General features: G+C 39.6%; 1 protein-coding gene across 2 annotated transcripts in view; it reads left to right on the plus strand.

Moving 5' to 3' along the window:
• KIAA0825 (KIAA0825 ortholog) overlaps positions 1–17,865 on the plus strand; it is a 436,774-nt gene that overhangs the window by 150,186 nt on the left and 268,723 nt on the right. For both annotated transcript variants that reach the window (XM_043464654.1, XM_043464655.1), the window contains exons 13-14: positions 1,460–1,570; positions 16,685–16,824. In XM_043464654.1, the coding sequence (XP_043320589.1) occupies positions 1,460–1,570; positions 16,685–16,824 (251 nt within the window). The remainder of the gene's footprint in view (positions 1–1,459; positions 1,571–16,684; positions 16,825–17,865) is intronic.

A 17,865-nucleotide genomic window follows, 5' to 3' on the forward strand; every position in this document is an offset into this window, starting at 1 on the left:
GTTTCATTTATTTTTATATTCGTCCCATACACATTATCTCCTCTGCTTCTTACTTTGGTTTAGGACTTTTCTTCTGCCTGGCTTACTGAAATATCATCTTTATTATCTCCCTTCCTTTAGCCCTAATCTTCTACCATCAACTCTCCTCACTAGTGCACACGTGATTTTTCTAAGATGTAAAACTGATAAAACTCCTATGCCATAACCGTGATTCCTCATCGCTAATACATAGTCCAGACTCTTGAGAAAAGCATGTCTTGGTGTCCTGACCTAGGCTGTGCCTGTTTCTCTGGTTCACGGTGGAAAGTATGGAATGGAAATAGGACAGCCTCATTTTGAAGCCTACTTAAGGAATTTTGTTCTATCTGAAATTTAGTGAGAAAAAAAAAAAGGCTTTCAAAGGGGAGATGATCTATTAAAAGTCTAAAAAAATGTCAAAGTATCTTTAATTAGAAGGTGTTCTACTTGGCAAGACCAACAGTGGAGAGACAGATCAAGTTTGGGAATGTGAGGATATGAGAGGTAGGAAGTAGTGCTCACTTCGGCAGCACATATACTGAAAAAAAAAAAAAAAGAAGTAGGAAGTAGGATGCAAAGACAGGGGTGGGTTTTCAAAGTGGAATTCCTTTCTACATATTATTTGAAAAATGCTATTGCTCTTGTACTCTAGATGAAGAGAGACAGTACCACTTCAAACAATTCCATTTCTCAAATACTCCCAGTTGTAACTCTTCACTCTATGTAGGCAGGCAAATATAGTTTTCTGTTATTATAAATATTTTATTATCCAAGCTATCTACTAAAGATTTTATGTAACAAATCCTTTCTTATTACCTCAAGATTTATTGTTGAATTTGGGCCAGCCTAGAAAAATGTTATAGTTACTTCTCCAAAGGTAGCTGTAGACCAGTTATTCTGGCCAAATTGTTCTGATTTTGAAATCACCGTCCTGTGTTTTACAGTTCAATTCTTCTTTATTTGCCTTCTGTAAGCCCTTAGGAGCATACAGAGTTAATTATAAATTATCATTAATTGTTTAATATTTATAAATCATTTTAAAGAGTAAAAAGAAATACCCTTATGCTAATCATTTTTACAGTATTGAAGCAAAAATAACAAAATATTGACATTTATTAGGTTCCAGTTGAGGGAGGGAGAAATGAGTGATATTCATTTTACCATTTTGATACATTTTTTATAAATTTCATAATGTGAATTTTTTTTAAAAATTAAATGATAATGGCATCATCATATCTTCCCAAGTGTAAAGGTTGTTTCACAGAGGCCTCTGAATCATCTGTTAAATTATAAATACCGAGTGGGTACATTTGTTCATTCTAGCACAATACTGTTTTGTATAAAATCAGTAACTTTAAATACTAAGAAAAAAATGGGTTTTGATGGTCTTAATAGTTAATGTTTCCTGTATATTCTGAAATAATGATTTTTATTTCTCTAGGACTTTTCAGCATGGCCTGGGCGATTCTTCTTCAGATTCCTTGAAGCCAGTTTTCAAGCAACCATTACATTGGCTTTCTTGCATAACACATTTCTACCCTTCTTTACTCAGGTGAGAGCCTCTAAAACCTATACCATCTATGATTCTTTGATTCCTTTGAAGTTTAATAGAAACTCTTATTCATGGAGGTAAAAGAACCTAAAAAACTTACAAAAAGAACTTAAAACTTTTTGACACTACACAGGTAAGTAAAGAGTGTATTTCTTTTTTGAGCCCAAGAATCCAAGATATAGGCCTCACAATCATGCTCCTAACATAGCTTTACTAAAGTGATAGAGAAATGTGAATTTTTTGGAATTTAGTTTTTATTTTAGCTAATTGTCTATCCATTTAAAAATTCATTCTTGATCTATGACTGGGGATGTGACAGTTCTCCAACTAATTGTCAAAAAAAAGAAAAAAAAAAAAGCAATAATCTTGGATAATTCATGTAACTCACTCAGAGCCTGAGGTAAAAGTTGAGAGAGGAGTAACTTTTAAAATTATGAATAGGGTCTTTCACTTTTATTATTTAATTAACGGCATTTAAACATAAGAAAAAGCATTTAAAGCATGAAATGTACTTCCAGAGTAATCTGATGACATTTTGTGGCATTACGTGTAATGTCAGTTTGAGTCTTTGCTGAATATATCATTGGAAAGTCCCTTTCCTTGGTATCTGTGAATAAATATATCATGTAGAACTGAAGGAGATATTGTTAATTCTTGCACATTCTTGATTCACCTTGGAAATACACTATTAGTGATCTCACCATGTAAATGGACTGACTGTATTTCTCTCTTGAGGAACACGAATCCCACCTGGAAAAAGAGGGCAGGAAAACCTCTTTCACAAGTCTCTATAGACACAGTAAACGTAACTGCTTACCTGTCGTGCGCCTGTCCCCATGTACGTAATGGGGAATCTGAGATTAATGAGATATTTATCCTCCTACCTTCAAGGACCTCAAAGTATTGTTATTTCACTTACATATAAAACATTTTCAACATCCCTGAACAATTCCTTATGACTGATCCCATCAATTCCTTATGATGAAAGCCTTTAATACTCTGTCATCTCCATACACTGCAGCTGGCATGAAAATATACTCTTATGTCTTTGAGAATTAAATAACTGACTTTGATATACGTTACTGCAAACACCTGAAGGAACTGGATCTTTTACAGTGTGACTTAAGCAAACAGCATGTGTCATTGTGATGAGTTCTCAAACTTCTAAACATACTTGTTCTCGTGTTATTATCACATTTGCTTTAATCTATTTTTATTACCTGCTTTTATCTTAACCTGTAACCATTGGAGTTACTTCTTTAAGCATAGCTCTGTAAGAATTCCACCTCCAGGTTTGTTCTGTTCGGCCGTCTAGAGCCTGGGGTGTCAGAGGGTAAATGGGTCTATCTTTCAAATGCCTCTTCATGTAACAAGACTTCTCTTTATTTCTGCTTGATTATAGCAAGCTATCTTTACTATTATCTTCACAAAAAGATTAGAACATGGTGGTAACTACACAGCTCACAGTGGAAATGCAACGGATATAAGTTTTCTGGAGGGCAATATAATAAACTGTATCAAAAACCTTAAAAATATTATGGCCCTTTATCCAGCAATTCTATTTCTAGGAATCAATCAGAAGGAATTAATCAGAGCTGTTGAGAAAGTTTCATATGCAAGGATATTCATCAATGTATTATTTGTGAAAGGAAAAAATGGAAATGAATGTTTCACAGTGTGCAGTTAGACAACTCACTTATGAATTAGCCATGTGATAGATGACTGTGGAGTCATTAAAAAGGTTGATTTTGAAAAATATTAAATGGCAAATCATTGCGATTTATAGTTATGGGAAAACTGCAGCTTAGTAATGATGTAGTAATCAAAGCCAACCCAGACTTTGGAGTGATAACTCTGAAACTGACATGCCCAGTCCTTCATGTACATTATCTCTTTCAAGCCTCACACCCAGTCTGTGAAGTCTGCTTTCATGGAGAGTAAAGTGATGTGCAGGTAACAACTTTCTGAAGAGAGCAAATCTGGGAGGCAGACTCTGAAACTAGGCTTGTCTGCTCTTAAAGCCCAAGCGCCAGACAACTGCCCCTCCACTGTTCAAAGGGAGGGTGATGTCAACAGGCATTTAAGAAAAACCTAAGATTGTCAGTTATTCATTGTGTAAAGTATCTTTTTATGGTTCGACTTGCAGGAGCTCTGATATACTTACCTATATAGTGTTTACCTGAAGGAGGGATCTAGTGTAAAATTCCCCAAACTTACAGGTTATGAGAACCCCTGTTTCCCAAGGAATGAACAGTTATTGGAAGATGGGACACAATTGAGAAGTGATGAACATACCGGCTTCCCAGGTAGCGCTAGTGGTGAAGAACCCACCTGCCAATGCAGGAGACACAAGAAACATGGGTTCCATCCCTGGGTGGGGAAGATCCCCTGGGGGAGGGCATGGCAGCCCACTCCAGTGTTCTTGCCTAGAGATTCCCATGGATAGAGGCGCCCAGGGGGCTTACACTCCATAGGGTCACAAAGAGTCAGACATGACTGAAGTGACTTTGCACCCACACACACAAACTATGCCATACTACTCTACACATAGCATGAAAATAGGATGTATAGAAAAATATTGAAAGGGTGTATAAACTCTACATTAGAGAACTTTTACTTTATCTTTGTATGATAGGATTGTGATCGATTTTCATTTTTATCTGTGCATTTTCCAAATTGCCTATAACGAAAGGAGCTTAATTTTATTAAGGTAAAAATAAATTTTTAAAGGAAAGAGAAACCTCATTTTTTGGAGTTCTTTGGTCAACATGTATTACCCTAGAGCCTCTGTACAGAGGATTTCTAGCTCTGGGCACTTCTTTACTTCAGCATCCTGTGTCTGGCTGTCCATATTTCTTGAGCTAGCCACTGTATTACTGGAAATCCAGCATGATATCCTCAGTGGATCCTTCTTTTCACTCTTCCCTTGTTCTCTCAGCATGGTGTCCTTTCTCTTAGGAGCATGCCAGGCATCCCTGTCCTTCACCTCTCCCAGAGTTTGCTCAAACTCATGTCCCTTGAGTCAGTGATGCCATTCAGCCATCTCATCCTTTGTTGCCCCCTTCTCCTCTTGCCCTCCATCTTTCCCAGGATCAGGGTCTTTTCCAATGAATCGGCTCTTCCCATCAGATGGCCAGAGTATTGGAGCTTCAGCTTCAGCATCAGTTCTTCAAATGAGTATTCAGGACTGATTTCCTTTAGGATTGACTGGTTTGATCTCCTTGCTTTCTAAACGACTCTCAAGAGTCTTCTCTGTCACCACAGTTCAAAAGCATCAATTCTTTGGCACTCAGCCTTCTCACATCCATACATGACTAATGGAAAAGCCATAGCCTTGATTATATGGATCTTTGTCAGCAAAGTGATATCTCTGCTTTTTAATACACTATCTAGGTTCCATAACTTTCCTTCCAAAGAGCAAGCATCTTTTAATTTCATGGCTGCAGTCCATTGAGCTCTCTGTTGCGTGTTCCTAGAGTTTTATCATCCTCAGTTGATTCATCCCCATAGTTCTTTTAGATCCAGTCAGTCTTTCTCTCCAACACATCACAACAACCTTGGTCCATTATTACTATGGACTATTTTTACTATTATTTGATATGTTTTATATTAAATACCATTCTCGGAGAAGGAAATGGCAACCCACTCCAGTATTCTTGCCTGGAGAATCCCACAGACAGAGGAGCCTGGCGGGCTACAGTCCATGGGGTCACAAAGAGTCGGACACGACTGAGTGACTGACAACAACAACAAAAATACCATTCTGCTGCTCAAGAAGAGCCTCCGCCCCCGCCTCTGCCTCCTCCACACCGCCTGGCTTGTTTCCTGGAGGACCCAACACTCTTTTCTGCTCCAGTTCTCAGTCTCTTCTCTTGTCTTTAAGACATGGTTAATCTACAGGTTTTACTTTTACTTATTGCCTGTTCTTAGTTTTTGGTCTTTTTCTATCTAGTTTTCTCTCCTGAAACGCCTTTGGTTCTCCCTTTTGCCTTTTTGAATTCCCCACACAAGTACAGGATGAGCCCCTCTACCCTGGCGTCCTGACAGTTATTCTCTCTGACCTTCCTATATAATCTGCTTAGGAAGACCTGATCCACATGATTTATGACCCAACATGTTCAGAGCAGTGGTACAGTCAGAGGAACCCAGGATAGCAACAAAAGTAATTTTAAAATAGCTCAACTTACTGATTTGCATCTGCCAAGCATTGCAGTAGACATTCCTAGACCACCATCTTGTGACCTTAAAAATTTCACCTTTCCATTTCCTCACATGTATCAGCTGTTTCTGTGTTTTCATCCCTCAAATTAGGCTCTAAACTCCATCCCTCACCTTAGCAACTAAAATGAACTGTTCAGGGAAATACATATGGGTTAAATAATGAAGAACTGAAAATAGATTGTGATTTTTTTTTTTGAAAGGGTGAGGCTGAGACAAAATAATTATGATGCATCTTAGGAATTTAATCACCTATTTGCTTATTTATTTACAGCTGTGCATTGTTTCAGAAAGATTTAAGTTGACTTTTAACAATGTTAAGTATATTAAGATAATGAGTTAAAAGTAAGTGAGAAGGAGGATGCAGAGCAAGAAGGACATAAGACTGAGACTTACAACAAGAGTTACAGATGCATAAATAGCTGTATGCACCATTAATTTGTCTATAGGATTTCTAGAGAAAGCCTATGAAGTATATAAATTGGTAAAAATAGAATTGTTCATGTTCTTCTAGAACTCTTGAATAGTTTAGAAGAGTTTACTTTAGGGAAAGTATGTGTATTTTCAAGGCAATAAGTAAAATGTACTGTATTCATTATCCCTAGCAGTAGTAGACTAGCAATGTGAGTTGATTTAGAAAGGGCAATCAGTTTCATCCTAGATTAAACTAAGGCATGTGGGGAATATATTAGCCTCAGGATTGGTACTACGACAGCATATTGTGCTTTCATATAAATGTTCAAGAAAAAACATTATCTTAGTCAATTATACTATTGTTGCAGTATAATGTTTTTTATTTATTTTCCCAACTTTCATCATCTTGTGGTTCTTTAAATATTTCCAAATACTTTTCAGGTCTTCCTTAGCTAAGTAGGTCATAACCATACACTGAATCCAAGTAGCATATAATCAGTGTGAGCAAACAGTCCATTCATTTTACACTGCTCATTTTCTGTTACGATGACAACATGATGTTTTGATTCATGGCCAGTCCATTCTGAGCTGTAGATATTTCTTTCTACTATGCTTTTGTTTTCATTATGGTTTTACTCAGTGCAATCCTGTTTTGGATTTATATCCTTTTTTTCTCCTGCCTAAATATTAAGCTACCTTTAGCTTCGTTATACTATATGCTATGTGAGTCTTTCCGTTTGTGCAATTTACCAGGTTGTATTCATTTCATCCTTTCAATAAATGCATTTTAAAATTTTTTTCCAAGTAAGGCATGTGCTAGGTGTTAGAGGAAAAAGATAGGCAATAAAATTTCTCTGTCTCCTTTGCAGGTTTAATGGCCTCACCATTAAAATATTGAGCATCTTTAACATTCTATCATAGAACCTTTTCTAGGTGAAGTCACACATGCCTGTGGTTTCATGTACTTTTAATTGCCCCCAAATCCGTATCTCTAGTTTTAATCTCTCCTAGGACTGCAGACCTACTAATTCATGTGTGTGACTCATACATGAATGTCTTCTTCAGATTTATACCTAGTGAACACAGACCTCAAGCTCAGTATGACCATATTTGAACTTAGGAAACTCCCCTCCCAACTGATCCTCTTTTATTTTATTTCCATTTTGATTCATTGTACCTGCACATGGTTGTATAGAGGCTTCCCAGGTGGCCCTAGTGGTAAAGAACCCACCTGCTGATCCAGGAGACATGAGACATGGGTTTGATTCCTGGGTCAGGAAGATCCCCCATGGAGGGCCTCATGGCAGCCAACTCCGGTATTCTTGCCTGAAGAATCCCATGGATAGGTGTCGGACACGACTGATGCATGGTTAGAATGCATGCACACACATGGTTGTATAAGCCAGAGACCAGGAGGCATCCTGAACATTTCCCTCTTTTTCTCCTACGAGATCAAATTCATTACTAAGTCTAGTTCATTTTAGCTCCTAATATCTGCTATCCATAGTGCCACCCTTGCCTTAGTGCTTCGTCTCTTTCCTGACTGTTTCCTGACTATACCTCTGTTTCCTCCTGTATATGTTGATTCCCATTCCTAATATTCTCCAAACTATAGCCAGAGACTTCTCAAATCCAAAGCTATTTTCAAAACTAAATGTTATCCTTTCACACTTAACTGTTCACTACCTTCCCTGAATTCCTCTTTATCCTTCAACATGCATACAAAATTTACCATGGCCTGTAAAACCTACATAGATGTGGCTCACCCATCTTTGCAACCTCTTCTCATATCACACTACCCTGTGATTTTTGCTTTTCATGCATTAGCCTTTTTTACACTTCTTTGTCACAAAATGTTCTTTTTTGCCACAGGATCTTTGCACATGCTTTACCTTACTCTGAAAGGCCTTCTTCCTCTTTCACTTAGTTATGTCAATGTATCTTCGTCTCAGCTCCGGTGTGACTTCTGTAAGGAATCTTTTCATCAACCCCAAAGACTAGCTTACTTCTTACTACTACATCTTCTGATAGCATCGTGTGCTTTTCCTTGATTGAGTTTTCATAGTTGTAATTTCATCTTTGTTTGTATGACCATTTAAACTATATATGTTTTCTGCACTAAATTCTGTAAAAATCGTGACTGTTTGTTTTTTACTTACTGTTGTGTCTCTGTCGCTTTGTACCTTGAAATCAGCCGGCAAATATTAGTTTACCGAATGAGTGGATTAAGGAACAAATGAGTTATTGTAGTATTGTTCCAGACAGTACCACTTTAAATGGTATATTTAACTCTTTTCAAACCTTTGATCTGAGTGGTAAAGCTCAGTGATGGGAAAAATGCTGTATTGAGGAGGTGGCTTCTAGTAACCTCGGGAGTGAACATCTGGGGAGGAGGACAAAAGAGAACTTTGGTCTCCCAGCAGCTGCTGTCAGGCTGTTCCATAGCACTGAAGAAAAAGGCTTAGAGAACTTGTACTCTGATGAGATGCCAAGCTTTGACATAGAGCCAACAGTCAGGGGAGAAGTAATGAGAGATGTTTGAACACCAAAGCTCTTACATGGCTGTTCCACAGTGTGGATGGACAAGCAGCTGGATCTTTGAAAGGATTTTCAGAGAAAAAGCCATGTTTGTGGAGCAGTTATTAAAAGACATGAAAGTGTCAGATGAGCTGGGTACTTGATGTAGCTAGATATTTCTTCATATTTTTCTTTTTCTATTGTGGCTTGAATGTATTATATAAAAAAGAATATAGCAATGGAGCCAGCAATGAGAGGATGCTGCTGCTGCTGCTGCTGCTGCTGCTAAGTCGCTTCAGTCGTGTCCGACTCTGTGCGACCCCATGGACGGCAGCCCACCAGGCTCCCCCGTCCCTGGGATTCTCCAGGCAAGAACACTGGAGTGGGTTGCCATTTCCCTCTCCAATGCATGAAAGTGAAAAGTGAAAGTGAAGTTGCTCAGTCGTGTCCGACTCTTAGCGACCCCATGGACTGCAGCCCACCAGGCTCCTCCGTCCATGGGATTTTCCAGGCAAGAGCACTGGAGTGGGGTGCCATTGCCTTCTCCGAATGAGAGGATAAAAGACAACTATAGGTTTTCGGATTAGTCAGGCAGGTTTGCAGACTTGTATAGTTTTGTAATTTTGGAAAATTAAATAGCTTGTATCTTTGTGAGGAAATTGAGACATAAATACAATACGATTACATCGATCCACTTGAAAACAGGGTGTGATACCATGGTCTACTCCTCACATCTTGCAACATTTTCTTCCCTTAGCTCGTGAGATATTCCCATGACAGAGTCATGAAGATTTAATTAGCTAGATGCCTACACGGCACCCACGACATAAGTGCTTACTAAACAGTCATTCAGTGCTGCTGTGTTAGGAAAGAACTATCAGAAAGTGGCAAATCTTATCAGTTATCCAAACATGTTAAAAGCCAACTCGAAGTGTGATAAAGTAGAAAGAATACTGAACTGCTTTCTTGTGGGGTCTCATATCAGAAGTGTGATGTCAGAAGAGACCTTTCTTGAACTCCTCTAATAAGGTATTTATCTGATAGACAAGGATCAATAATAGTTAAAGGACCCCAAAGAGGTAACTTCTGGTCCTCTAAAAGGATGGTTGAGTGATTCAGTAGGATCCAATGTCTTTGTGCCTCAGGTACTAGAATAGCACTTCTGGGGGAGTCCAAAAGTAATCGTTTGCATGAAGTATTGTTTTTAAAATTAAAATTAGATTCTCACATGTTTTTTTAGAAATAAGATACACTAACTTGTGTAACTCTAAAGTGTGGAGCTGGGGCAATGAATTTGGGGCACTATTATATCTTTGGATGATTTTTGAGAAAAAGGGTCATCCCAAGTGAAAAAGTTTAATTTACTGAAATCAAGAAATAATTCAGGTCCTTACAGGTCATACGCCTGTTCTTTAAGTTGTGTGCCCATTATTGTAACTCTGAAAAAATGAGACTCTCTAAGTGTAGCCATCTACCTCAGTGGACAAAGTTATTAAAAATCAAAGCAAATCCTATATATAAATGTGCAGGTGAACCCTGTCTTATTTCTATTTATTGAATCATCTGTAACTATAAAGATCATAGAGACTTGGCTATACCCATTATATAGATTAAAATGTATGCAAGCATTTTCAGTGTTATAAGTACATATAATTTGTACATTCATGATTAAAATGATGCAGAAAATATTTTGGATTTTTTATCTCCTCAAGCTTTTTTCACAGGTACTAAAGAGAAAGATGAATGAAATAGAGAAAGATGATAGAACTGCTCTTAATATTTGTTTTAACTTATTTTCCTAGAATGATTTGGAAGGATTAGTTTTGGAAAGGCAAAAGTAGAATGTTAATACAGCTTTTCCTTCTCTGCTTTCATTTTCCTACTTTAGGGTTTTTACTATTGGTTACTCTTTAGTTATGCCCTTGCCTTTGTTCTCTGAATCATTTAACTTATGGTCTCTGGTATAAATTTGACCCAGTAATCCATGACAGGAACCATCTGGTCAAAATCAGTCCCTAGATACCTTAAATAACATGGCTCCAATTTGGGAATCAGCCTTGAGACCACAAACCTGAGTTTGGGTCAAAAACATGGTATCCTCAATCAAGGAAGTTGAATAGAGCCAAACGTCCTCAAGGCTGAAATTACAACGTACACACCAAATACTAACCAGGTTGAATGAAAGGAACACAGTAGTAGAATAGCCATGGATTTTAAAGTCAGAAAAACTTGGGTTCAAAGTCCAGTTGCCATGTTTATTAGCTAAATGACCTTGCTCTATTTTCTCAGTATTCCTGAAACAAACATTGAGATAAATCCTAAGTGTCCCCATGTATATCTTATTTTCTGTTGTTGTTCAGTCGCTCAGTTGCGTCCGACTCTCTGCAACCCCACGGACTGCAGCATGTCAGGCCTCCCTTTCCTTCACTAAGTCCCAGAGTTTGCTCAAGCTCATGTGCATTGAGCTGATAATGCATCCAACCATCTCATCCTCTGTCGCCCCCTTCTCCTCTTGTCCTTAATCAATCCCAGCATCCGAGTCTTTTCCAGTGAGTCAGCTCTTCATATCAGGTGGCTAAAGTATTGGAACGCAGCTACCATATCAGTCCTTCCAGTGAGTATTCAGGACTGATTTCCTTTAGGATTAACTGTTTTGATCTCCTTGCTGTCCAAGGGACACTCAAGAGTCTGCTCCAGCACCACAGTTTGAAAGCATCAATTCTTTAGTGCTCAGCCTTCTTTATGGTCCAACTCGCCCATCCGTACATGACTCCTGATGTCTTATTTTACATTTCCCCAAGAAGCAGTCCTCGAGATAAGGATTGAGGTGGGAATAGTTTATTTTCTAAGTGGAAGAAACACTCGATGGGAGTAGATGAGACAAAGAGAGAAAGAGCAGTGTAATCATAGGAGTAACTGGAACTTAAACCTCCTGGGGAAATTCTTGGAGCCAGTGTGAAAGACATCTCGCAGAGTTATTCTGCCAAAGGAACAAGGATGCTGAGAAATTTGTTAGAAACTTTCATCAGTCATTGGCTGAAGGCTACTCTGGAGGTGTTAATCTGCTGGCACTTCCAACCTGCCTTGCTGGAAGGTAGAGAAATGCAGATTCTGACAGCATAAGGCAGGTCAGTGTCAACTGAGTGGGAAGGGCAAAAGGACGTGGGGACACTGACATTTGACCTAACCCTTGTACCACTGGAATCCACTACTCATTATTTAAGTTATCCAGACCTTGTCGTTGATTCTTCAAGGTGTGATGGCTGGTGGAAAAAAAACCAGAAAGCAGTTCAATATTCTTTCTACTTTATCACACTTCGAGTTGGCTTTTAACATGTTTGGATAACTGATAAGATCTGCCACTTTCTGAAACGTAGTTCTTTCCTAACACAGCAGCACTGAATGACATGCTTAAGTTAATGGGACAAGCTAGCGTGTCCCCAGCTGTCATTATTCCTGAGTCTGCAAGTTCTCATCATCATTACATTGCTCTACCACTTATTCTGGCTTCCCCTCCCCCTCGGTCATCCCACCTGTTGAGTGTGTTGCCTACCTAGCACAGACACTGAGGCCCTCCTCCTTGAGATGCCGAACCATGACTACCATTCCCTGATCAGAATGTGGTTACTTCGGCCACCTACTTATGCTTGTGAGCAGTCATGAGAGCATCATCTCTTGACTCCCTGGTGAATCCCTTGACTTACAAATATACTCCTCCCTGCTCCCCATGTGCGGTAGCGACTCTAGCTCCTCAGTGATAGTCAGAGTTATCACCCTTACCGGTATGGTGGCTCATTTCTTTGCCTGCTGGACTACTGGCATGGGAATCCAAAAATACCTAGATGATGGCAGGCATAACATTACGTTTAGTAGAATTCTTCATGGTCCCCTGGTAGAGGTTGCATTCCCCAACTCACTCTACCATAGACACCAGGACCTCCACTTCCCAAGACACTGTGGGGAGTTATGGGAATGGAAAACATAAATTCCCAGTGGATAATCAGGAGCTCTGGTGAGAAGGTGGCTTCTAGTATCTTTTGGAGAGAACTCTCACCCGTGGCTCCTGGATTCATGTAGTTTATCTCTTAGGGACGTGGAACCATATAATGGCTGTTCATTTAAAGTCTTGAAAAACAGCACCCAGCACCGCTCGGCTTTATCCCAAGCTGTGTGTTTCAGGGTCCGTTCCAGTGTTGCCCTGTTCTGACAGCTTCTGCACGTTTTGTATATAATAGGGGCAGTGACCCCCACGGTCATGTGACCTGAACAGTGAGGCTGCTGTGTTGTGGTCTGACTTTACTACAGAGTCTTTTCTTACCCTGTGCTCCATGCACAGCTGTGGTTGAAAGTCAAGCCATTGTTCACTTATGCGTCTAACATTTTTAAACTTTCTACTGCAGTGTGAACACATGCTAGAAAATTGCCGAAATTGCAAGTAAAATACTTGACGTGCTGTGCGTAGTCGCTCTGTCATGTCCACCTCTTTGCGACCCCATGGACTGTAACCCGCCAGGCTCCCCCGTCCATGGGGCTTCTCCAGGCAAGAATACTGGAGTGGGTTGCCATGCCAGCCTCCAGGGGATCTTCCCAACCCAGGGATGGAACTCAGGTCTCCTGCAACACAGGCAGATTCTGTACCATCTGAGCCACCAGGGAAGCCCAAGAATACTGTAGTTAGTAGCCTATCCCTGCTCCAAACTACTTGATACATTTTCATAAAATAAACACACTCAAATACAACCAAGATTTTTCATAGCGATTCCATAATAATAATTTGTTAGTTTCATAAACAGGTAATTTTTGAGCCCCTTTATTGCCTGGATTTGAAAGAGTTCTTAGGCCTCTTCATGCCCAGGAATGCAGCACTGTTTAGAGTATAAGCCTGATATAACCCAACCATAAATTTGTCCTGTCTGCTAATGTAGGGTTTATGAGTTCCAGTGGATTTATCAATTCTGTTCTCTTCTTTGTATTATAGTGGAATTCAACATGTACATATTTGATACATATATAAAAAAATTTCCTTTTCTGTCATTTTCTGTGAGGCTCATCTCACTTTCACAGCTCCACCAGCTCAGAGGATGAGGGAACATATGCTTCTCCATATGCCCAGTGCAGACTCCTCAATGCATTTATTACTCGGAGCTCAGTGACTGAGGAATGTTTGTAATCTTTTATTTTTTTCTTATAGTGAGTCACTCTACTGTACATTTCAAAATCTGTGATAAGTGGAAAGATCCAAGAACTGAGGTACATTTCAACAAATAGCTTCCCATCTGGTGAATGAGAGGTTTTATTTATAACCAGGTATTCGGATACCACTCTATGAAATGACATTCAAATTATTTTGCCTTATTCCGTGTCTGAACGGCCTGAGCAAAAACATAAGCCTCCCTCCAGTTCATTCTCCATACTGCAGCCAGGTCAGGAAACTCGTCTGCCTTAAAACGCCTTAACAGGTCCAAAGTCTCCGCCTTGGCTCCTCCATGAGCTGGCCCCTGTCTCCTTCTTCAAACTGTCTCTCAATTATCCCCTTCCTTTTCTAAACTCCATCAGACTGGATGTTCCAGTTCATTAAACGTATCCTTAAAGTCAGCACTCAACTCAAGCAAAACAGATAGGTAGGAAATGTTCAAAAACTAAGTCAGTATTAATACACAACTTACAAACAATTAGCGGCTTTTCATCTACCAAGCAAGTTTCTTGAAGTCAGCACTTGGGGTTTAGGATGGAAACAAGGAGAGCCATTGGGAGGATATGCTTCAATATTTCAGCCCAAAGGGCTCACCAAATGTGTTCTTCCTTTGGTGCCACATTTGGAATGACTGCAAGAACCAGCCCAACCTGGGAATACCCGAAGGAATTCAGAGCTGCTGAACTGCCAGGCGTGCTTCCTCTGGTCTGAGAGCTAAATAACTCCCTGCTTTTCTCTTTATTGCCCATCCAGGGCACAGGTTTTCCTAGCTAACACTGCCTCACCAGTTACTGGGGGGTTTCTGTGACTTGAGTTAATGTTATCAGAGTCTCACATGGGAAACCTGAGCTGGTCCAAAGTTCAGGTGATTTTGTGCATCGTAAGGTTGTGAGATGTTCCAAATGCCCAGCCGAGTCAAGGGGGAGATGTTTTGAAATTTCATTTTATGTCTTTAAATGCTCTCACTTTTGTTTAAACTAGCATTTTGGCAATGCATCCTCTTTTTTTTAAGAGTTTGTCTATTTACGAGCAGATGAGTCAATCAGCTCATCAACATTTACAGAGCCCTTAAACACGCTTAGCTCTTTGGTAGGAGCTTTGGGGTATAAACTAAGTGTGCCCCTGAGGCTTGGATCTGAGTGGAGAGATAAAGCGTTTATTGATGAAATAATAAAGTGCTAAAATCTGTATGCTCTGCTACCCATGCCCCAAAAAGCACTGCCCTCCACAGCGGTTCTCAAACCCTGGTATGCTTCAGAATCTCCTGGAGAAGGCTTGTTAAAGCACAGATTTCTGGGGCCCATTCCCAGAATTTCTCGTGGGATGAGACCTGGGAAATTGCATTTCTCACAAGTTCCCCGGTGATGATGATGTTTTTGGTCCAGGGCCCAGGCTTTGGAAAAACCTTTGTCTAGACCATGTGGGTGGTCCACCATGTAGTACATTTCGTCTTGAAATGATGCCACAAATCATCTCTCAGCAGTTTTCTTTGTTCTGCTTTCTTCCACCTAAAGCATACATGTAGTTCTGTCAGTCCCACCTTGATGTTGCTCTTTCCTTCCCACTGCCTCCCTCCTTATTCCCACCATCCTTGTGGCCACGGTCAGATTGAGTTTGGTCATTTCCTTCACTTTGCTGTTGTTCAGTTGATAAGTTGTGTCTGACTCTTTTACGACCCCATGGACTATAACCCGCCAGGCTCCTCTGTCCATGGGGTTTCCCAGGCAAGAATACTGGAGTGGGTAAGCCTATCTGAGGTGCTATGGCCTTTTACCAATCTAAACCTTGAGACCTTAGAAGGAAAAAGTGAATAATGTTACCAGTTTTTAGTTTCTACCTCATTTCCTTATCTCCAGATTCATTGGTAAACTATTGTGGTGATTTGGGGGACCTGATTTTAATTTTCTATTCAATGCAGATGATAGTTTCCCAAGTAGAAACTTATTTGCTTTGGAATTACTTCTCTTTGATAAACTGATTACCCAGGGGACATTCCCTGGTGGTCCAGTGGTTACGACTTCACCTTCCCATGCAGGAGTTGCAGGTTTGATCCCTGGTGGGTGAGCTAAGATCCCACATGCCTTACTGCCACAACACTAAAACATAAAACAGAAGCAACATTGCAATAAATTCAATAAAGATTTTAATAATGGTCCACGTCAAAAAAAAAAAATCTTAAAAAAAAAAAAAAAGACCAACTGATTACCCAAGTAGGTAACAGTGTGACTCTTAAGAGTTGTTCTGATAATTGCCTGTTGACTTATGGCTTTAACATATTAAAAAATTAGATTATGGTTGACCTCTGACAGAAGCTTTGAATTCCTTTCATTTTATCAGCAATCATAGTACATGGCAAGTTAGCAGCTAAAACATACTGTAACATCTTTCCGTGAATAATGAAAGAAGTTCATAACACATAGTAGGCACTCATGTGTTTGTTGAATGAACAAATAAATGCTTTCAAAAATTCATAAATCATTTTTATTTTGCTCCACAACATTAAAACATAGTCCTGTGAAATGTAGGCATGGTTATTTTGTATCAGTTTTAAAGTTGGCAGGCTACCAAATGTTAATTTGCTTTTAGCTAGTAGAGATTAAATGTAATTCCTTCCCTGAGCAACCCTGAAGTAAGCAAGCTTGAAAGCATTTTCACAGTAATCTGGGAGGAATTGACATTTAAAGGAGTTAGCATTACATCTGTACTTTAAAGCTATTAATTTCATAGATAAATTAACTTCATTACTCCATCTTTATCTTGCATTTTGAAAGGACTCCATCAGCTGGACGACTGACAGCCGAGGGTCAACTGAAACTGCTCTTATCCCAGCCAGGTTGTAATCGGAACCTGCTTCTGGAAACCCTACTGCATCACGATGGTCTTTTACTAAGAATCTTGCTAAAGAGCTCAAGTGAGTATTTGTAGTTTTGAGAATGTCCTGAAAAAACTGAGTCATTGTTCAAGTTGAATGGAATGTTTTTTCCTACTTGAATGTTGGCAGGGGAGTGACACCAACTGTGTTATACCGATAGTCAGTGGGGTCAGCAGCAGGAAAAATACTGAATCACTTTATAAACCTATTGGAAAGGTTTTCTTTCAGGGATAGTCTGAACAAGGGAAAACAATGTTTTTATATGATACTGTTCTATCATAACTATCATAATATAAGAGATGTATCAATATTGGGGGTTTGAAATGCTTGAGAACATATTACGGGAACACAGTTACATGTCCAAAACAGAAGTCTCAATTAGACCTGAGATAGAGAGGTTAAGATTGCTTTTGAATCACATTAAGCAGTTCAGTGGATCATGAAAAATGCTTATGTAACTCATGAACAAGCAAGCGTGGCTTACCTACATGTCCACTGGGGCATGGAGAAGTAGTCGTGAGAAAATTATGAATGGATATTGAGAAGTAATGGAAGCCCATACTTCTCCTAATTAGACTTTCTTTTCTCCCCTGCAAGCACTATTTTAGAAGATAGTAAGCAATGTTACTCCAATCTAACCTTGTATCCTACTGTTCTCCTGCTACATCTGTAAAGAGTTTTCTAACCATCTTTACATACCCCTACACATTTCTTCTGCTCTATACCACACAGATAGCCAGGTTAATTTTATCAGTCGTTAGTTTCAGTATAGTCTTCCCTATTCAAAATCTTTTTTTCTCTAGTCCCCTATCACTTACAGGAACAAATCCCTATCCTTTGGCCATTCAAATATGACCCCAGACTAGTTTTGTAACCCATTTCCCCATGTTCCCTTGTGTGTGCACATGCACACACACACACATATTCCAGCCATCGTCCACACAACCCCATGCACATGCTTCTTCCAGGCTTCCCTGGTGGTTCTGGTAAGGAATCAGCCTGCCTTGCAAGAGACCACCTGCAATGCAGGTGATGCCGGTTGGATCTCTGGGTCAGGAAAGTCCCTTGGAGAAGGAAATG

This window comes from Cervus canadensis, chromosome 4, assembly GCF_019320065.1.
Source record: "Cervus canadensis isolate Bull #8, Minnesota chromosome 4, ASM1932006v1, whole genome shotgun sequence".
NCBI classification, from domain to species: Eukaryota; Metazoa; Chordata; class Mammalia; order Artiodactyla; family Cervidae; genus Cervus; species Cervus canadensis.